General features: G+C 46.4%; 1 protein-coding gene across 1 annotated transcript in view; it reads left to right on the top strand.

Moving 5' to 3' along the window:
* The first annotated feature begins 256 nt into the window (after positions 1-256).
* Positions 257-22,873, top strand: part of BMP6 (bone morphogenetic protein 6) — a 160,246-nt gene continuing 137,629 nt past the window's right edge. The window contains exon 1 of the mRNA XM_073877558.1: positions 257-1,750. Within this exon, the coding sequence (XP_073733659.1) occupies positions 1,120-1,750 (631 nt within the window). The 5' untranslated portion in view covers positions 257-1,119. The remainder of the gene's footprint in view (positions 1,751-22,873) is intronic.

Below are 22,873 nucleotides of genomic sequence, written 5' to 3' on the forward strand. Positions count from 1 at the left end.
ATTAGGGTGTTGATCGTCCTTACTAGCGATGACCTCTTCGCCTTTGCTACCTCGCGCCTACTTTGGGTGCCTCCAAGAATTCTCCGTACTTGAAACCTACGCGCGGCCGAGGCAACGCCTCCCTGGAGAGGGAGGGTGAAAGAAGGGGGCGGGCCTATTTAAATACAGGCGAGACGCGCCTCTTCATTGGCTGCCAGCCTGTCTGTTACCCAGGAGGGCAGGGACTCTCGGGGGCTGGAGTGCGGTACCTGAGCGAGACGCGCACCAGAAAGCCCACGTTGGCCGCTGCGGAGAGCGCAGCGAGGAGAGGCGGGAGACTGTGAATTCCCGCGCCGTCGCCGCGGTCACTGCTCCGCACGCGGGTCCCGTTCCCTCCGGTCCCCTCTGCGAGCGGCGTTTGCGGGGCAGCCGGGAGAGCTCTAAACGGAAAGCAAGATCCTTGCCGCCTCCGCTTGGGGGGGTCGAGCGGCGCGCCGAGATTCTGAGGGGGAGCGACAGTGCCCGAGGGCGGAGGGGCGCGGAGTTTGTGAGCGGGAAGGAAGTTAAGCCTCGCGGAGAAGATTGGCATCTCGGGACGCCCTGTCGCCACAGCCTGGGCCCCACCGCGGAGTAAACTTCGCGGCGGCCGTGCTAGCCAAGGAGAGGCGTGCGCTGGGATGATGCCGGGCATCTCCCCCAGCTGGTGAGCCGCCCCGCCGCCCCGGCTCCCACTCAGCCGCCCGGGGGGGGGGGCGCGGGACAGCGCACGTGCGCGGGCAGCGAGGCCCGAGAGTGACCGCGCCGTGACCCGCCCAGGGGCGAGGGCGCCGGCTGCAGCGCAGCCCGGACTCGGACGCACCTGGCCTGGACCTTGCGCCTCTAGAGCCCTGCGCGGGAGTCTGGGGCTCCCCTCCGAGTGGTTCTCCGGGTGATCTCCCCCTTCGCCTCCGCTCCAGCCTGGGCAACTGGGGGCGCCCCAGAGGACGATGAGAGATAAGGACTGAGGGCCAGGAAGGGGAAGCGAGCCCGCCGAGAGGTGGCGGGGGCTGCTCACGCCAAGGGCCACAGCGGCCGCGCTCCGGCCTCGCTCCGCCGCTCCACGCCTCGCGGGGCCCGCGGGGCCAGCCCGGCCGGGCGGGGATGCTGGGGCGGAGGGCGCAGTGGCTGTGCTGGTGGTGGGGGCTGCTGTGCAGCTGCTGCGGGCCCCCGCCGCTGCGGCCGCCCCTGCCCGCCGCCGCCGCTGCCGCGGGCGGGGGGGCGCTGCTGGGGGACGGCGGGAGCCCGGGCCACGCGGAGCAGCCGCCGCCGCCGCCGTCCTCCTCCTCCGGCTTCCTCTACCGGCGGCTCAAGACGCACGAGAAGCGCGAGATGCAGAAGGAGATCCTCTCGGTGCTGGGGCTCCCGCACCGGCCCCGGCCCCTGCACGGCCTCCAGCAGCCGCAGCCCGCTGCGCTCCCGCAGCAGCAGCCTCGCGGGGAGCCCCCTCCCGGGCGGCTAAAATCTGCGCCCCTCTTCATGCTGGATCTGTACAACGCCCTGGCCGCCGACGACGACGAGGACTGGGCGTCGGATGAGGAGAGGCGGCAGCACGGGCCCCGCGGAGGGGTCGGCTCGTCCCAGCCCCGGCAGCCGCCCCCCGGCGCGGCGCCCCGGGTCAACAGCAAGAGCCTCCTGGCCGCGGGACCCGGCGGTGGCGCGTCCCCACTGACCAGCGCGCAGGACAGCGCCTTCCTCAACGACGCGGACATGGTCATGAGCTTTGTGAACCTGGGTAAGGATCTGGGGTAGCCTAACCACGAATACACTCTCCCCCTAACGGTCTCCCGAGCCCGGGGAGGGAGGCGAGAGGGTGGAGGGGCCCCTGGCACGCGGGGCCCGGCTGGGGCGGTGGGGACGCGAGGGCCCGCGGGCTGCGCTCCCGCCACCTGCGCAGCGGTGGGCTGCTCGTGCGCTTCCCCGCGCGGCGGGCCGGGCCGGGCGGCGCGCTGGGGCTGCGGGAGGCGGCGGGCGGGCTGGGGCGCGCCGGGGCGTGGGACTCTCGGACTGCGGCATCCGAGCGTACTCCGCGCTTTTTCCAGTAATGCCGGGGCCAGGTTAACTCGGCTTTAGCAGAAAAGTCCCGCCCGAGTGTAGCCAGCAGGGAAGGAGAAGGCTCTTCAACACTCTTTCCCCTCCTCACTTCTTTTGCATCCTTAAAGCTCTGAGTGCCAGTTTCTCCACTGGGACTTTCAGGGAATCTGATAGCAACGGAGAACTTTGGAAACTTGACGTGATTGTGTTAAGTGGTATCCACGGAGTTGGGGGAGGAGGGTTGCAGAGGAAGGTGCCAAAAGGACCTCGGAAGGCATGCCAGACGGGGTTCGCGCGGGTTTGGGACCGGATCCCCAGCCCAGTTGGGGTAACCCATCCGGGATCCTAGTTCACATGCCTTTGGCGGGTGCCCCCAAAGGCTGAACTTCTGATCACTGCTGCCCCGAGCCGTACGGGCAGAGAAAGGGTGCGGGTTAGGGGCCGGGGTTGGGCGCTGAGCTGGTCTGAACTGGTTGCCAGGCAACAGAATGGAAATTCAAGGGCGGCTAAATCGGGCTCCGCCACAAATGTTCTGTGGCAAACCCGGACGGAGTCACATAGCCTTCCCTCCCGCCCCCCCCCCCGGAGTTTTCTCATCTGTAAATGAGAACGGTGTAAGGAAGACTTTTTTTCAGGATCAGTGCCTCTGATTTGTGCTACTCTTCATTCATAAACTGACTCAGCTTAGCGTAGACAAAGGGTTGTAGGGGACGCGTTCTCCGCGGGGAGAAATGGGGGCGCCGTAGCCACGCCAGGGGTGGGTCTCCGCGGACTTCCTTTCCCGTGTGAGACGCGTGGCCCTGCCCAGGCCCCAAAGCGGGTTACCAGACCCTTGTCAAAGCCACGTCAAAAGAGTCTGCATTGGACATTATTTACTTGAATGATTACCATGTAAAATAGTTCAGCGAGTTCTTTACAACTGTATCTATGAGATGATTCTCTGCTGGGTTTTGGGGGAAGGAAGGGGTGAGGACCCAAGAGGGAGGTCAGATTGGCATCCAACTGGTGCAGAAATCCTCCTGGGAAATTCATGAAACAGAATCTTACAGGGAGTGGAGGCTCAAGGCCTGCCAATCTTGCTGCTTGCAGGGTCAGGAGTTCTGATTGGATAAGAATTTTCACCATTTATTGGAACCAAATCCAAGGTTGAGGCACCTCCAGGAAATATTCTAAGGACTCTCATTGCCGTCAATAAAGTTTGCAGGGGAGGGCCAGCGCTCTTAGTCTAAGTTCGGTGCTGCTTCTCGCTTAGAATTTCACCTCTTGCCACCCCCCGCCCCCCGTTTCCCGACAGCCTTGGGGAGATGTTACCTTGCCTCTTGGGGTGGTCCCAACCTGGACAAAGTGGAGGATGAATGGTACTTCTGGCTCTTTCATGGAGAATCATTCACAGTCTCCAGAGAACCGTGCCTGGGCTTAGACCACAGTTCTAACCTTGGCTGTCCATTAGCATCACCTGCGGACACTTAAAGAACTAAGGGATGCTGGGGCTGCTCCCCAGAGCAGTTAAGTCAGAGTCTTTGAGGGTGGGCTCTGGCATCTTTTTTTTTTTTTTTTTTAAGTGTCTTTGGTTTTTCTAATATGCCACCATGGTCAAGAAACACTGACGTGATCCTGATGTCTGAAGGAAATCAGATCATTCCAGTGAGAGATCAAGAGCAATGCTTCTTTATGTTAGTGGCTCTGGAATGTTGCTGCACATTAGAATCACCCGGGGGCTTTTAAAAACCCAGATGCTTAGGTGGTACCTCGTATCAATGAAATCAGAATGTGTGGGCTGGAAGCCAGGTGTCCATAGTTTTAAATTAAGATTCTTCATGTGAATCCAGTGTTTGGGAACCACTGCCTGAAGTGATATTTGAAATTGTTAGGGTTGGCTTCAGGGTAAGTTTGTAAAGGATGGTGACATTTACTGTGTTTAATGACCTCTAAATTCTCCTCGTTCCTTGCTTGTGTGACCTTTCTTGGTCTACAGGTACACAGTGGTTCTGAGTCACACTGCTTGAAGCTGGTTGTCAGCTAATCCTGCTAAGGGGATGATTTAACTTACATTTCTCATAAGGGAAACTTCAAGGTCCAAAAAACAACACCGAAAAATTTCCAAGAGAATTCAACAGGAGTGTCCTCTCGGGTCTGGGTCAGGCTGATGTGGAGCTGGAAGAGATTCCTGGGTAGGAAACTCTGCCCCAGGCCCCTCCTGTCATAGCACGGGGCTTTCTGACTATGAGTTGTCACTGTCTGTAGGTCCAGCCCTGGACTCCACGGGGTCAGTTGGGGGGAAACCTTCAGGTAAGTAGAATCCAAGTCACAAGCCATGCCACCTGCTAGTCCAGCAACTCTATTTAATCTTAATCCATTTAGCAGTAGGAAAGAGGATTTCAGAACGAGAGGCTAAAATGTGATAAAATCTGATTATCATAGCTCTGAGCTTAAGGACAGTTCATTTGAAGAAAGTAATTGCTTAGCAATGTGGATTCTCTAAATAAGAATGTTGGAGAATTCTGCCGATTTCCACATCCATGGCAGGTTAGCGGCTGTATTACCTGACTCATTAAAGAACCTGCAGAAAGATACATGTTTTCAAGTACTTTTACACCTAGTGAGTTAGATAAATAAACTGAAAGTATAAGAGAAAGTGATACATAGTTGTAAACCTTTTTTTTTTCCTCCCCTGGGAAGGGAGAATAATTTACTCATGAAATACATCTGAAACACGCTGAGCCTTCTCAGCTGGAGTGGCTATTAGGAAGTATGAATCAACAGAATTAAGTTTCTCCCACATATCCCAAATGCTGGTTATTCAACCAGCTCACTATCATTGATGTTGACTGTTTGAAACTCTCTCTGGGTGAATAGGTTGGAGATGTTAACCTCCTTAGCACTGACGGGCTGATGCGTAGGGTGCCTGGCAGAGCGGGTGCATTCAATCAGGCCCCCAGATGCCATTTTATTCTTGTTTTCTAATGCTAAAAATGTCTTGGCAGTCTAATAAGCAGTACTGCCAATTTGGTGACCTTGGAGAAGTATCCTGAAATATCCTTTAGATCTTAAAATTCACCTTCTTAGAAAAGCCTCTCTAACCCCTCTGTAGCAAAGAGTGCTGTCTCCCCTCTCCCCACTTCTTTACCGTCACGGAATGCTGCTTATTCCCTTGGTTGCACTTATCACAAAGAGTGTGTGTGTGTGTATAATTTTTTTTCTTTAAAATTTGCTTATTCACATGTCACCCCTCTGGGTGGCAGCCTCAAAAGGCAACCAGGCCTTTATCCTCCATTGAAACCTAAGTCTTAATATCATGCTGAGCACATGGAAGGTGCTTAATAAAGACTGAATTAATGAACAAGACTTATCCTTCATTTAAAATTCATATTTCACTGATCTGGAAGATCTGATCACTTAGAAATGGCATACCTGATTTCTGTTAAGTCAGACATTTAAAGTAAAGACATTTAGGACATGGAGGTTAATGGTATCCAATGTATATCATAATGTTTTATTAATATACCTGTTTTTTTATTAGTTACCCATATGTATATTTCTAATGTGCATCACATTTGAGAGTAGTGCAAAATTTTTCTTTAAATCTCTGCATTTCAGACTTCATTTATTTTGAATTAATGAGGTATTGATCTCTAGATGCTAGGGTAAAAAGGGAATAAAACTCAAAATATGCTCAGAGAAGGAAATCAGTATGTATTAGTACAAGTAACAAGAAACTTATTGTACTAAAAATCCTGGCAATCTTCTGAACAAAATTACCCTTGGGAAACATAAATTAGAAGAAAAATGGAATACTCCCTACTTGTATTTGTAACCAGATACACTGTACTGTCTTTTTCTCATAAACATAGGATCAGTGGTACTATTTTTCATGGAGGCTGCCTGTACTTATGAAGATTTTTGTTAGCAGAAAATAAATCCCTGCCGGCAAGCTACTCACAGCAAATATAATTTGGAGAATTTGGTTGCAAGAGTGTGGTTCAGAGGAGCAGTGGATGTTCTAAAGAAATTTCAAATAGTAAATGTGAAATTCAGTGGTATTTCAACAACAAAAAGTTGTACAAAGTGTTCTTAAACTCAGATCAAAGGGCAAGCAGATATCATTGTTTAGACTTCAGATGGTGTTTCCTCTGGTTGTCCTTCTAAGAATGGGTATAAATCCTTTTTAAATGTGCTGAATCATGCTTAGTTCCTCTACTTAAAAGCTTACCTCTGATTAGCATGGAGGAAGGATTCCTACTGATAGAAAAAAAAAATCTGTGTCTGGGGGGAGGCGAGCAGGTCAACAACGTTCAGCACTTGAATATTCAACATGTCCTCACTGTTTTCAGAGTTGAGTGACTTTAAATGTTGGATTTCAAAGTCATATTTTCCTTGAATATGGGGGTGGGTGACTGCATGCTGGGCGTCAAAGGTGGTTAGCGGACTCTCGAAGATGACTGCCCGGTTATCCCGCCTCACTCTCTTTTGAAGGAACGGAGTTAGAAAAGGAGCACGAAGAGGGTAAAACTTCTTGGATGATTCACCAGCGTTCTCTAATTTTTCGTAACTCTTTCACTCTCGGCCTCCCGTCCTGCATTTGAAAATGAATTAGTCCATAGAATGCTTTTTCCTTAATATGAAGCCAGTACAGCTTTCTCTTAATTTTTCTATTGTGAGCCTTGTCTTGTCTTTTCCCTCTCTCCTCCTGTTCGAATTTTAGTCACATCATATTTGGCGCTTCCAGCAGTGGGAAGGAAAGCAGGCAATAGGGAATTTAATCAGACGATTGTGTTCCCGACAAGACGCTTCCATAAATACCCAAGTAAGGGGAGTAGAAAGCAATATAGAAACTCTCTGAGAGATGAACAATTGAGAATCCTCATGTATGCAAACAGCTGTTACATATTAACCTTTCTGTCCCCACCCTCCTTGTGGCCATGGCCCAACCCAGCCAGGTGCCAGGCAACATGGCTGCCTTGGCCACAGGGTGTCACCCAGGGCCCGGTGTGGGGCACAGCTGACGACTTGTGTTCCTCACAAAAAACCTGATGCCTCCTTCTTTCTCTGTTTTCATCATGACAGCTCAGCTGCTCTTATTCAAGCGCATTCTCTCCTCTTATAATGTGCTTACTTTCCAACACCATGGTTGGCGGTGCTCCCTTCCAACTCTTGCCCTCTGGAAGCTGGTAAGCCAGAAAATGGCTCCAGTCTTACCTGGAAGATAGGAAAGTCGTGACAGTTATATCAAAGAGAAGGAAAACCATTCTCACTGTCATGAAAACTAGACTCACTAAAGAACCAGGGCCATCACCATTCTGAAGTTTTTGAGAGTGCCAGAAATTCTCAGAACTCAGTTGTACCTGCTCATCTTCCACTGGAAGCATTAGAAATAAGAAACTGTAGTTCACTGAAGTTGACTGGATTTTTTGTTCAGTTACCAGTGTTTTGGTAATACTGTTCTTAGGTGCCTGGGTGGCTCAGTCGGTTAAGCGTCTGCCTTCGGCTCAGGTCATGATCCCAGGGTTCTGGGATCGAGCCCCGCATTGGGCTCCCTACTCCTTGGGGAGTCTGCTTCTCCCTCTGCCCCTCGCCCGTTTGTGATCTCTCTCTCAAGTAAATAAAATCTTTAGCAAAAAAAATTGTTCTCTTCCCCCGCCCCCCCCACTGTAAATATATAGTATTTCGGTCCCCTATGTGTAAAGTTAGACTCTGGAGCTGGCTGGGGACATGGCTCCCTTCCATATCATTGTTTTATCTGGGGAAACATGCCCAAGCAACCGACACCCCATTTTAAAGCAGGGCTTTCACTATCATTAATAGAAGTTTGGATTATTGGCAAATTTGTTATCTATAGATCATAGAATTTAGAGCTTTAAAGGTTTTTGAATATCATCTAGTCACTTATGTTTGTAGTTAAATTTGTTTGATTTATTCAGGACCATTTCCTCTTCACTGCTGTTTTATCTTAAGGCTGAGGGACGACCACCAAGAGATCCTAATGCACCAGAGGAATAGGGCCGTAGGGCCATCGGTCAGGCAGGAGTGGATAATTAAGGAGAAATTACAAAAGCATGCAAGAGCACTGCCCTGGGCGAGAGGTGGGGAAGCCCAGATCTGGAATTTTGTGGGTTTTTCTCTTCGTGGGTAGCATTCTCTCCTAGAACTCTGCTTGTGGAAAAGAAAAAGCCATGCATATCTATAAATATCCCCTTGTTTGGCATGCCAAAGCACTGCAGACCCCAAAGAATTGTTCTCTGCTCTGAAAGTGAGTTGAAAACCAGGTTGCTGTGAGTGGCATTGTTCCACTGATGTCTGCAGGCACTGAGTCTCTTCCTGCCCTTCCCATGTCCATTATTAAAATGATTGGGTCCATAATAGAAATGATATCTAAATGACATCAGGTAATTCCTTGATGGGTCCCCATGGTCTTGTTATCTCTAACCCAGTCCCAGATGACTGGGTAGAAGACTCCCCTTCAAACATTTTTGCAGAATGAGGTTCTGGTTCCGAGTGGGAGAGCCTTCCTGACTTTCAGGTTCCTGGGCATACGCCCTTGATTACTGATCCTGCTGGATAGGTTGGGATTGTCCTAGGCCTGAAATGTCCTTGCTTCATATTGCTGATTTGATGTTCAGATTGTTTTCTCATCATCAGAGAGCTTCGTGGGGGTGGGGTGGGTGAGTGCAGTGGCTTGACTGCAGGCAGAAAACAGTGTCTCCAGAGCAGAGCCAAGCCCTGAGCCTTCTACACACTGAACTTTGATATCTTCCTCGATCCTTATGATGACTCTCCTGCCACTTACCCTTTTCACCTTGTCCAGAATGTGACTTCCAGCCTTAGGCATCTGTGTGTGTTGATTGTTGTTCCTGTGTTTACAGTCTTGTTGGTTTCCTGTACATGAACATGGGCTGGCAAAAAAAATTCTGACTCGTGTATCAGCAGAGTGTGAACTAACCACATCATCGGTGTGAGCTATTTTATGTGCTGATTAGGTTGGGAGATTTTTGTAAGTGGGCTTGCTTAAATCCCCGAGACCAGTTATTTTCTCCCCCATCTTTCAAATCTATGAGTTACATTTAAATATTCTAAAGATAGAGCTTTGTCAACTACAGAATTAGGGACTAAGAGTTTTACTTGACTTTGTTTTTTTCCAGATTTTATTTGAACACTCCCATGTCAGAGTAAGTTAACAGAGAAGCTGTGCATTAAAACAAAAAAATACATTTTTTTAGAGCAGTTTTAGCAGTGTATAGCATAATTGAATGGAAGGTCCAGAGATTTCCCATATATTCCCTGCCCCCATAGAAATAGCCTCGGTTGCTGTCAACATCCCACACCTGAGTGGTACATTTGTTATACTTGATAAGCCTACCTTGATCACCTGAGTTCATTGTTCACCGTAGGGTTCACTCTTGATGTCCTGTGTTCCCTGGGTTTGGACTGATGTATAAGGGCGTAAATCCATCATTATAGTGTCATACAGAGTCCTTTCACTGCCCTAAAACTCTTCTGTGGAGAAGCTGTACATGTAAACAGAAAAACAAATCAATGGGAATATGAAAATTCCCAAAATAGGCAGAGTTTGTGGGGAGAAAAATAAAATGCCTTTGTTGAATAATGTTTTGTTTCTGTGGTCTTACCACACTGGTATATAAATAAGTAATTTCGATGGACTCTGTGGACCTGATTTTGTGCTTCTGTGTTGACCCCAAATCCATTAGAAATCCCTCCCCCACCTTTTTTTTTTTTTTTAAGTCTGGGAGTTTAAAAATCTTTTTCCCTCCACATACTTTCATTGAGGTGTCTGTCACCATAGTACCTAGACAATCCCTTAGGCAGAGATATGAGCGATTAAATTTCTCCCTGGCTTGTGCCCTGTTTGATCCATGCTCTGCAGGATTTGGGGGAGTCAAATAAGCCTGAAGAATGAACAAGAATTATACGAATTCTGTGCTTGTTAATTATTGAAATTTGGGGGGTGGTTAGGGGAAGGATGAAATATTTTTCCTTCCTTTCTGAAAACATATTAGAACTTAGTGTGCTTTTGGATTGAGAAACTCACAAAAGTGTTTTACTGGCCCTAGAGGCAGGTCAGGGGACCTTAAAAGATTTCCTCAGGAGAAACTGTTTAGACCAGATTAACACTAAATTAATAGAGAGTCTATAAATCCAGAGGGCCTTATAAAGTGATATATAGATTAGGCTTATTTGCTTTGAACTGTTTTCTATGAGATCGGGCTACACAGATTAATGGTAAATAAGAAAACATAACTCTGAAAGATTGTTATTGAACGAACAACTCATTTGAGGTGTTTTTGGAACTTGTGGGCATTTTTTTTTATAAGCATTGTACAGGTGAGACGCTTCATAAATTCTCTTCAACTCTCCTCCTTCAACTCTCCATTTTAGTGGGGTATTTTCTCACTGAATACTAGCTAAATCCCCCTGCTCCCCGTAATGAAACCTCCCAAAAAGAGGGGAGATCTTGGGACCCTGGTGGTATCAATGGGCTTGGGAAATTTAGCTTTAGTAACCTCTGACTTAGGATGTACTATGGTTTAAGTACCCCACTGATAGGACAGAAGCTTGCTCAAGCCCTAAGTGAAATGATACCGCAGGGTAGGACTAAGACTCAGGGTAAGTAATGGTGAAGAGGACATAGGTGCCTTGAAGACCTTTGGAGAGTTGCATTTCTCCCAGGCGGGGCATGGAACAGGCCGTTGCATCATTATGGGGTCTGTGTAGGGTGGAATCCCCTAACACCAGCTTTGGGAACTGCTCCCACAAATCCAGCACCTTAGTTATTTCATTTGCTTAATTGAGGGTGTTTGACACCTCCTGTTACGCGTGCACATTTGTGTCCTCATTATAAGATGTGGACTCCAGCATAGCTTCAGGGACGTAGGTCGTCCCCAGTGGAGGTTGGTTTCCCTCTTTCTGTTTTGCTTTTCCCTTTTCTTCCCATTAGTAAATTTAGCAACTCCATTGCATTTATTTCCTCTTTCTTATCTGTTCTTTTCTCACAGTGTTGGTGCCTTTGGTTAGTCATTGACCTAACACAGCAGATTGTATGCCATCTCCATGGTGTCTGGTGGTTTTATACCACCAAAATGACTCACTGGCCCCTAGAATGGATGAGTTGCTGGTTTTCTTGATGGTGCTGGCAAGTGCTTATGGCCAATTCACTATAGAATCGAGGAAAGAGTGCATGATCGAGATTTAGGAAGCTTGAATTTATGCTCTAGTCTTAGTGCTATCCCTTTTTATGATATCTTGGTCAAGCCACTTAAGTGAATTTCTTGGTCTCTTTCCTTGTAAAATATCTTTCCTTTTTTGTAAAATGTGAGCACATTGGCCAGATCAGCATTTTCCAAATAGCGTTTCACGGAACACTACTTTTCCGAAATATTGTGCAGAAGATGATCGTGGAGAGTATCATTTATATCCTCCTCCCTCTGAGACTTACAAATCAATCAGCATATTAAAGCTCTGACAAGCCCAACAGTGAAGAAGTCTGCTGATTTGCTTTAGGAGAGTTTTCTTTGTATTTACTTTTGCTCTGTAACTGCTTTTTATGTCCACCTCAGGCGCCTCTGCCCCCAGATCCACTCCTGATCCTTCCCCTGGTCATCTTTGTGGAGCGGGGTTGGGACCCCAGGCAGTTGCATCTCTAGCGGCTACTCGCTCTTCTGTGACTCCAGCTTGCTCTGGATGAGCTGCCGGATTCCACCTGCCACTGGTGGCCCCGGGCGCTCTCCCTCCTGAGGGTAGAAGTGGCCTCTTGCTGCTGCTGACGGTCCATGGGCTGTCTCAACATAACCCGCTTGGCTGCTTGGCTTTGTCTCAGCTGTCTACACCACCAGTTCCCTGCATTAAATTCCCTCCGTTGTGGGTGCCTGGGTGGCTCAGATGGTTAAGCGTCTGCCTTTGGCTCAGGTCGTGATCCCAGGGTCCTGGGATCGAGTCCCGCATCAGGCTCCCTGCTCAGCGGGGAGCCTGCTTCTCCCTCTGTCTCTCTCTCTCTGTCTCTTATGAATAAATAAATCTTTAAAAAAATAAATAAATTCCCTCCATTGTAAACACTGGCAGGATTCCGCTTTCCCTGCTAGGACTCTTGATTGCTATCATCTCTTTGTTGTTGTTGTTGTTGTTGTTGTTGTTACTATTCTTCATTCTTTTTTATTATTATTATGTTATGTTAATCACCATACATTGCTATAACCTCTTAATTCAGTGGCACGAAGAGAAACTCTGAACTAGAGTATCAGAACCCAATGCTGGGAGTGTTCCCTGTTGTGTTTCTCTGACTCTTTATTTTCTGAAACAGCTTTCTTGAGAGAGAATTGACAGAACAAGCTGCTTATTTCAAGTGTACAATTTCATGAGCGTCAACATAGACTTGTACCTACGAAACCATCCCCACAGTCGAGATAGTGAACATATATCCTGTGCTATTCTTTTGGGCAATTACCTCTGCCAGGGAATGCAATAATCCTAATGCACAGGATCTTCAGTGAAAACTCCCATTTTTCATGGATGATGTTGCTTTGCATGCATTGGTCTTACAAGCCTTGAACATCCTTAAGAAAGGAATTTGCTGAAGATGTTTGTGAATGGTTATCTTGGACCCAAGGAGTGTGGGGTCAAGGCTTCCTGGGGTCAAGCTTGCTCTCTGCAGCTGGTGATTGGCTTTTATCCTATATCTCACCTCCCATATTTATTTTAGGAGATAATAGTAAAAATAGGTGAGTTCTCTTTCCTAATTTTGAGATTGAGCATGTAGGGGTACTTTTGGATTGTTAGTGATCCTATTGACATCTTGTTTCTAAATACTCAAGTTTAAAAGATCTGATCCTTCTGGAAAACATCACAAAGATGCTTTCCTGTGTTTCTGTTTTAAATTCTGGCAATTTAGGGCACAAGTCCAAGAAATTTATGAAAGTAGACTCCAATTTACCCCCAACTTTTCCCCCTATGCTCATCCTTCTCCAAATGTTCTGTAAGCTTAAGTAGAAACTGCATTTTTTTTGCAAGAAAACCTAAGTATTGTATTTCTTTATAGCCTTTGCCTGGAAGAATGATCGATGTCACTTATTATCCTATTATCTCAAGGCAAAAACTGAGACTTTTATAGCTGCAAACTCAGATAGTAAGATAGGGGTGAATTTGGAGAAAATTATTGGGAGTTATATTGATGTTCCTAATAGCGCTGGTCACATGATGGAACAGCTTCATGAAGTTACCTGACCATGTCCTAACTTCAGACCAGGGGAAGCTTCTCTTGTCTTTCCACCCACTTTCTCCTTTCCCTTTGACTTCTGTCCACATCACTCTGCTGTCCCAGGTCTTCATCTTGCTCTCCACAAGACTTTGTCACTTTGAGACCTTTTTTTTTTTCTTCCCCTTGAAAGGACTGTACAGCCAAAAGGTGAAAAAAATTCTCTCCTTTCTGTAATGCTGATTGCTCCCTTCTTGGTTCTTTTTCTATCCTGTAGACTGCTGCTTTATTTGGGGACATTTCGTGAAAAGCAGCAAAAGATTGAGAAGGGTTGGCATGTGACACGAGAGCTACACACGGGGCTGAGATAGCCACGGGGTTTGAGGGGGCTGGGAGCACACCCAGGCCTGGGACTCAGGAGATGACAGAGGGCCACAGGGCACGATGACAGGCAGGTGCCAGGCTTAAAGGTGCCCCGCCACAGAGACGTGGCGGCCTGGTGGTTGGCAGGCCATGGTGATGGGGAGCCCAGCAGCTGGTGTAGTCAGAAGGCCAGAAGTCAGCTGTGGGGAGGTCTGTCCGTGCTGAGCACCTGTGCGTGTATTTGGAGTGCCGTCCAGGCGCGATGTGGTTCCAGAACTGTGTGGGGTCGCGCTTCTCAAGCTGTCTTTGCGCAAGAACCAGTTTTGGTTTTGTCTTGTTTTTAATTTTTGTGGACCTATACTTTTGTGAAATCCACCAAAGATGAGTTATTAGAAAAGCAAAATGAAACAAAACAGCCCCAATCCATAGAAAACCAAGCCTCAATCTTTAGTTATTAGATTCCACTGGTATGAAATAATCAAGTTGTTGTCAAACTGAATAGCCTCCACTTCTGTAATTGTTGCGCGCAGGTTGACGGTGGGTCAGCACAGACCTAGCGAGTTTCTTTTCCTTCCTTCCTTCCTTCCTTTTTAAAAAGATTTTATTTATTTGAGAGAGCGCAATTGCCCAAACAGGGGAGCAGCAGGGTCCCCGCTGAGCAGGAAGCCCCATGTGGGGCTTGATCCCAGGACCCTGGGATCATGACCTGAGCTAAAGGCAGACGCTTAACCGACTGAGCCACCCAGGAGCCCAGACCTAGCCTGTTTCTAGAGAGCAGCTTCTTGGACCAACCGGCTGACTCGGGGCATTTGGTGAGGCAATCTACAAGGGTCTGCGAACCAGGGAGCTAGGCACCCCAGTGCTGCCCTAATCTCCGCCCTCTTCCCACATCCAGCCAATCGCCAAGCTCGCTGTTTCTGCTTCGGGGATCTCTCAGTCCCACGGGGTTTCTCCACTCCTTCCCCAAGTTCCCTGCGCCAGGTCACTGTGAGGTTGGCCTAGACCTCTGTGCTGTCTCTTGTGGCTAACCCACCCTTGCATCTCTGCCGGCTCGTCCTTCGGTAGCTTGTCTTTCTGTTCTCCCTCTTCCCTCCCAGTCCCTGGATCCTCACGGCGGACTGAATGAAGCCCCAATGCCACTCTGATTCCCCCCCGGTCGTCCAGCTTTACCTGCTGCGCTCATCTCTGTGTGCTATCCTTCAGCTAACCAACTGCCGAGCAATTTCCTCCTACCCCTCCTGGCCTTCTTCTCCGGATTTTTAACGTTTGTATTGTGCAGCTGCCCATTTCCCCATTCTCAATTCTGTCCTCCAAACCCCGGTTCGAATGCCATCTCATGGTAGCCTTTCTGACATCGGCTGACCCACGTGCTATGCATGACTCTTCGGAAGAATGTTCGGAGCTTTGCCTTAATGCCGAGTGCCACAGAGCAGCTTGCTAACGTCAGATATGTGTTTGCAGATGAACTCCGTGTGGCTCATAGGAAGGATTTGGGAACCTTGGATTCCAGTGTTGGCTCAGATTTGGGCAAATCACCTTCAGCACCAACCTCTCTGATTCTTTGTCGGGTAATATTTTATTCGTCTTGACACCTCCCACCCCTAAGTACCTAAGGTGGTGCCTTAACCTTCGTTGATCCTGAGTAAGTGCTCACTGGGGGAATGAAGGTCAGTTTGTCCAAAATAAAATTGGTGTATGCATGTCTTCTTTATTTCTCTCATCACTAATAACATCAAACCTTTGAGTGAGAGAATTATAAACTGTGAAACGCTGTGCAGATATGAGAAACACTCTTTAACTTTTCTATTCACAAAAGTGGTTCTAAAAAGGGACCTTACCTTGCCCTCTCCTTTCAGGGTTTATGTTCTGTGACTTTCTGGGGGGTTCAGAAGAAAAAAAAAAGCCTTCAGGAAGAAGAAATATTCTTTTTCCTCTATCTGGTGTCCTTATGACTTTAATAAGTATTAATAGGAGTCAGAAAGAATTGCTGCTAAGTCTAAATTAAATTTTCTGGTGGTGCCATGCAGAAATGCTTGCATGCAAGGAGGCGTGATTCCCGCAGGTGCCAATGCAGGTGCCAACGCAAAATACTTATCTTGTCAGCCTGTGCTTTAGGCTCGATGGCTCAGCTTACATCGTGAAGGTGTTAGACACTCTGTTTACGTAAGGGCTGAGGGGGTGACATAATGTCTATTGAAGCAAACTCACTTAGCTCCCCAGGAGGCAACAGGGAGCATTTAAAACCCAAAGACAGATCAAAGCCATGGGTAGGGTTGAGATACCCCTGCCCAGGACCAGAGAGGTCTGGCCGGGGGAAGGTGGTCTCTTGGTTCGTTGCCCGAGCAGACGTGCATTATTGCCTCACTGTATTTCCAGAACATTGGTGAAATGAATCAGGCAGAATTCAACTCTGAGCAGCCGATCCAGAGAGGCTGCCTAAGTGGGCACAAGTATGTCCAAATAAGGTTGGAAAAAATGTCAAATTAGAGTCAGCACATACAAGATGTGATGTTTCTCTTTCTTATAGACTGTTATAAAAGTTGTTTAAAATTAAACAGCTCTTCAGTACTTAAATTATGTGTAATGAGACAGGTGGGTCCTGGAACAGAAAATATTTTCCCCCCCTCATCCCACTTAAATTTTGCTCTCCCTACCAGAGTATGCAAGACATAAACAGTTTCATTTCCAGGATATATATTAGCCTTAGGATGAGAAGAGATATATTAGCCCGAGGGAGAGAGACAGAGTTGATACAGGTCATAAAAGTAGCAGATCCAGTTCTCCAGGTTTTATCTGATGAACTGCAAGTGTGTAGCCAAGAGGAATATGAAATAACTTCAGGTTCCTATTTGTAAGTGATGAGCTTGTGTATTTTATCATTTTAAGATATGTATCAATGTAGAGGAAGGTATTATACAGTATACTCCCTTTACCTGACTGCCACCCAATTAGGCAGTTTTTATTTTTTTCTCAGCTTTATTGAGTAGTATTGACAAATAGAGATTGTATATATTTAAAGGCGTGCATCATGGTGACTTGACATAAGTAATTGTGAAATAAGAAAACGTGAAATCAAGCTAATCAACATATCCATCATGTTCTATAGTGACCATTTTCTGTGTGTTTGGGGGGGGGAATGGGGGTGAGAACACTTGAGATCTGCCCTTCTAGCACATTTTAAGTATACAGCACAGTATTAACTATAGTCACCATGCTGTCCACTAATCTCTAGAACTCACCATGCATAACAAACTGTACCCTTTGACCATTGTCCCATTTCCCTGCCCACTCCCCCACCCCCACCCCCAGCCCCTGCAACCACCACTCTACTCTTGGCTTGAGTTTGACTATTTAATTTATTTTTTTAATTTAAACTCAATTAGCCAACTTATAGTAAGTGCATCATTAGTCTCAGGTGTAGTGTTCAATAAATTATCAGTTGCTTATAACACCCAGTGCTTATTACCCAATTACCCTATCCCCCCACCTGAGTGTGACTATTTTAGATTCTATATATGAGTAGTATTGTATAGTATTTGTCTTTCTGTGTCTGACTTCTTTCACTTAGCATAATGTCCTCCAGGTTCATCTATGGTGTGCCAGGGTTTCCTTTTTTAAGGCTGAATAATACCCTACTGCCTACTCCACATTCCTTTTACCATTCATCTGTCCGCAGATACTTAGATTGTTTCCATATCTTGACTGGGTTTTTTTTTTTTTTTTGGCTCTGTTTAGGAATAAGTAATAGTGTGTAATGCTGCATTATTCAGGACTTACAAGGTTAAGGTATCTTGGCTCTTGTAATATCTGTCCTCTCTCTCACTTTTTTTCCATTTGACCAGCTCTTGTTGGAGTCACAATTCATCTTGTGTTTGTAGTACATCATCTAACTTGTGCCCTCTCAGTGTGGGATGACATGAGACACTCTTCTCTGAAGCAAACGGTCATCCTTTTGACTTTTTTTCCCACCTGTGTTTTCAGGACAGTAGAAATGCTAGCTCATTCTCATGCACTTGATCTGTCTCATTGGGTGTTATATTTTCGTGACTCTTCTGGTGCTTGGGGCCTGGCTCCTAGGAAGCCGAACTCAGAATTGAAACTTCTCCTGAAGTGCCACCTTGCATCACTAAAACCACAGAGACAACTGGGATAGCCCTGTTAACACTACAAAAATAAAAGATGTCACCAGAACATTTTGCCGGCATGAGGGATTTATTTCCACGATTCTCTAAGGTCAACTACAATACGTGCTTTTTCCTACCAGGCAGCAAGCATGTTTTACCAAACTCTTACCTAAGTGCTTTTCATTTACAGTTCCACAATGAATTCTTGGCCTCCTCCATGTTGATTTCAGCAAATATTTTGATGTGATTCTACACCTTTTTTGAGGAAGCAGATTCCAAGTTGCCGTTCATCTTTTAATTTTTGCCAACATTTTGCGAAAAAGTTTGAACAGAAAAATTGAAAGATTTTACAGTGACTATATACCCCCCCCACAGAATGCAAAACAGATCTACTTATAAAATGATCCCATATAGCACATGAAGGCAAAAGTATATAGGTTCTATTGTCATATCCTTTTAAATTCTGGAAGATACAGTGACAGTGTGCCTCTGAACAAATGGAAGCTGAGGCACTGGGTAACCTACTCTGATGAAAGAGTTCCTTAAACCCAGGGAGTGTCTTCAGTGTAGAAGTGACAGATTTAGTTTGGTTGTCCGGTATGTTTATGGAGCTCTTTCAAGGTACCAGGCTAAGCACCGACTCTACTCCAAACAGAATATGGTGGTATCTAGGATAGAGCTAAAAGCAGAATAGTATGGGTGTACCAAGGAGGATGTGATTAATTTATGAGGGGACATGACATTCAGGCTAAGTGTAGAAAGAAGAGTTGGCTTTCTGCTGGTGGATGTGGAAGGCACGGGGTTTCCTGCCTGAGGAAGCTATGAGGGGAATGGTGGTAGGTCATTAGGTGTAGTGAGGTCTGAGGTGCTGGATCCTAGGGCAAGTGGGCCTGGAAGTGGTATGGGACTCAGTGGGGGGAGGAGGTTGAAAAAGTAGGCTTAGACCAGACCCTGAGGAATATTGAAGCAATTCTGAGGAGTTTGGACTTCATTCTGTAAGCAGTAAGGAGCTATTTACAAATTTTCAGTAAGGCTGTGTGCTTAGGAAGATATTTCTGGTAGCAGTGTGGAAGAGGCTGGAAATGGGGAGACCAGCTAGGACATTTCTGCAGTTGTCTGGGTGGACCCTCCCATTTAATCTGTATCTGCAGCATCTGAGGGGCTTTTTGAAATTTTAAAAGTATTTTGCATTTTTTCCTTCCTTCAGTTAAGTTTAGAATGTTTAATAAAGAAGGGAAATTAGGTGACAAATTCATGAATAGCACCTAAGAGTTTATAACTTGTGGAAAAAGTGCTACTTCCAGTAACTAAAATCTGAAATGTGGTGATTTAAATAGACATTTAAATAGACTTAACCTGGTCTTCCTGGAACTCTTTCCCTCATTTCTTCTTACAATTAAAAACAGCAGTTTGTGAGCTTAGAATTGTGGTCAAGCTGCAGAGAATGTTTCCATTTTTGAAACTAATTGGCTCAAGAGGAGACTGGGGAGTAATGAACTAAGCCTTGTTCATGGCTGCTCAGCCCAACTGGACTGACCAGATTGAAATTCAGCTTGATTTCCCACCTGGTTTGTCTCCATTCTGTTGGCCAACCCCCCCGACCCCCGCCACCCCAACCTGTAACAGATAGCGTGAAAGAGAGGTGTCCTCTTCTGGGGCTGGGAATTAGCCAGTGTCAATTCAAGTAGGTGACACGCTCTTCTTCTTTCTACTTCCCTAATTCATCACATGAGGACCTACTCCTAAGAATTTTTATTCACAGTGCCCAATTCACAAAACGTCATTACCTCCATACACAAAACCCAGGACAACCATGTGTAGGAGAGATGGTAAGAGATGTGACCACAGCCAGTGTTGGTATTTGTGGTAGGTGGGACTCTGGCCCCCATAGCATTTGCCCCTTGGTGTTCGCCTATGGATGTGTTGTTACCTTACACGGCAGAAAGGAATGAAGATGCCTGAATAGCTGACCTGCAACTAGGGAGATTGTCCTGGATGATGAGTCACAGGGACCCTTAAAAACCAAAGAGGAAGGCAGCAGAGGCAGAGAGATGTCGTGGAAGAAGCAGACTCAGAGTGTGGGCGGGACTCATCCCACTGTTGGTGGCTCTGAGAATGGAGGAAGGAGACTCAGGCCAAGGGCTGCAGTGGCCTGGGCCCTCAGCCGACAGCCAGCGAGGAAATGGGGACACCAGTTCTCCGACTGCAAGGAACCGAAGTCTGCCAACTCGAATGAGCAAAGAAACAGATTCTCCCCTAGAGCTTCCAGCAAGGAAAGCACTTTTGCGGACACTTTGGTTTGAGCCCAGTGAGACCCATGTCGGACTTGTGACATGTGGAACTGTGGTGGTTCTAAGCTGCTAAGTTTGTGGTAATTTGTTAAGGCAACAGTAAAAATGAATATGGTGTTATTTGTGTAGAGGGCTTTGATACCATTCTTGTTCCCTTGGAAATCCCTTCCGTTGGTGACTGGCTGGTGGTCTTCTGGAGGGGGTTGTACCAATGGTTGCCAGAGGGGCACTGCCTGCATTTGTGATGCGGGCTTTATCCCTTAGTGGGGCAGCATTAGGTCAGTGCCTTCTCTGTGCTCCAGTAGTCACCTGTAAAAACAGGGCATAATAACTGCATTTAGTTCTTAGGGTGGTTGTGAGGATTCATTGAGATGCTACGTGTAACAAGCTTAGCACAGTGCTTGGTACGTTTTAAGTGCTCAGTTATAAGATATTGGATTAGTTTGCAATAAGGGACCATTATAAAAAAAATCTTTATGTTCTTTGCCTGTCATACAACTTAACACATCCTCTTATGTTAAGGGTAGGAAACCATAAAAAAAAAATAAAACAACCCTGGGAAACTTCAGGCAGTAAATATTCTTCTGGAATGAGCATATACATGATGTACTCTCTGGAACTTGAAATAATGTTTGAGAGAAATTTATAAAGCTAAAGCACTATGCCAGTGCATTTAAAATAAAGCAGGACATTTGGGGGTTTATACCAATTATGGGGACCACAAATACCCTGTGAATTAGCTCAGTGCCTACAGCCACCTTCTGAGTGGGTGGAGATGTTTGCCATTATTAAGCCTACCCAAGCCGAATGATTAAGATCCCTGTTGATGTCCAAATAATCAGCACGTACTGAGGAATGTTCCAGTTTCATAGGCCTGTAATTTTGAAATTCCGCAGTCTCATAATTTCCATAGTCTTATCATTTTCTTGCACCCAGTGATGGTCCTGGTCCCTAAGATTGCAAGTATGCTACTGTGTTATCATGATGCCCTAAGGCTGGTATCCAGAGGATGAGCCTGTTGAGGTAGGGATTTCCCACTTTTTTTTTCATTGAGCCAAATCAGGAATCCTATTAAAAATAGGAGAGGTCTCTAGTATCACCACGTTGAATTCCCACATAGATGCCACTGATTTTCTGTCCTTCTGTGTAACAAGAGCTTATAACTTTCCTGTAGATACTCATTGCCTACTGTGTGTTTCACGTACCAGAGGCAACCACCCTACTGTGTGTTTCATGTACCAGAGGCAACCACAGATGAGGCACTGTACCTCCACTGGGGAGCAGTGGGCATAGGGGTCTCATGTTATTGATATGCTTTTCAGAGCATGAAGCTGTGCTTAGGTCAGATTGCCAATACCAGGGAAATTCAGGGTTTTTTTCCCCCCTGATTTGTGTTTTATGAATATAGAAGTATTAAAAATGATCATGTTTTCATATTCTTTGGTCACTAGGAAACTCAGAACTGCTTCTATTTATTTTATGGTATTTATTTTCCTATATGAATCTCATTGTCTTGCCATTTTGCCCTTTTATTCCTATTTCCATAGCTGCTTAATGTTTATTCTGTAAAATCGTTTTTCTGTAAACTGTCTCAGGTCTCTTTTTAAGAACTAGGGAGAGACAAATAACTGCTCAAGATCAATAATAAATTGTCCAGGAAACCATTGCCTCTTGTCATGGGAGACCGTAGGTCCCACACCTATTCTGTGGCCATGCCTTTGGGACTCCTCTCTAAAGAAATGGCCGACACCCTGTTAAGTCACTATGAGTGTAAGGCTGGAGTCTTCTGCCAAGTGGTTATGTGTCACACACTGTCCTCAGGGCAGATGGGACAATGGGACATTGCCTCCTGGTTGATTAACTCTGAAGGCAGGTTTGACTTGATACTAAACTTTAAGTGTGGCAGGTGGATAATGGGCATTAGGATCATTTGAGGAACTTACTTAAAATGCACAATCCTGGGCTTCCCTCCTAGAGGTTTTGATTTACTGTGTCTGCTGTGGGACCAAGGAATCTGCGTGTTAAGAAGCATCCTAAATTATTTTTAGTCAAGGGGTTCATGGACCAGACTTTGAGCAGCAGTGCCTCACAGGGTGGGGTGGATTTAAAGAGACAAGGGGTGGTGCACTAGCAGAAGGAAAAGCACAAATCATGGTAATGGGCCAGGATGCGTGATAGACGGGGAGGCGAACGTGTGGATACCATGTATGTTGAGGGCATTTTTCCTACTGTCCCTGCCACCTGTATATCCATCCACTTAAACACCAGAGTCTCAATTGTGTGGTGGCTGCCTTGCCACGTGCCAAGGATTCTAAAATAGGCCACGTTCTTCCAGCAGTAGCACGTTGCTGAGAAGGGAGAGGCTGATGCGTAGACACACAGGACTTCTGGTATTCTGACAGGAACATATTTGGGGTATATCAATTAGGGAATGTTAAAGACAGGATGAGGAAGCAGAGGGATTCTGAAACAAAGTTGTGCAGATATTTTTCTTGAAAGTTTTTGACATTGTACAAGATGGTGATTTAGCTTGAGATTCCCCACAATGACTTTTGCAATAACATTTAATTTTTATTGGGTGGTTTACTTGTGTTCTATCTGCCTATTTACTGCTTAACTAAGTGAACTGTATAAATATAGGGGCCTAGGTGTGTCTTGAGATTTTCCCAGGTGGTTCTGGAACTTGAAATTAAAAAAAAAAACTCTTCTTTTTGAAGAGAGAGAAAACGCAATGGGGGAGGGGCAGGGAGAGGGAGAGAGAATCTCCAGCAGACTCCACACTGAACATGGAGCCCAACGCAGGGCTTGGTCCCAATACCAGGAGACCATGACCTGAGCTGAAACCA

The sequence above is a fragment of the Callorhinus ursinus genome, unplaced genomic scaffold, assembly GCF_003265705.2.
Source record: "Callorhinus ursinus isolate GAN/ISIS: 27379988/994484 unplaced genomic scaffold, GSC_fseal_2.0 scaffold26, whole genome shotgun sequence".
Lineage (NCBI taxonomy): Eukaryota > Metazoa > Chordata > Mammalia > Carnivora > Otariidae > Callorhinus > Callorhinus ursinus.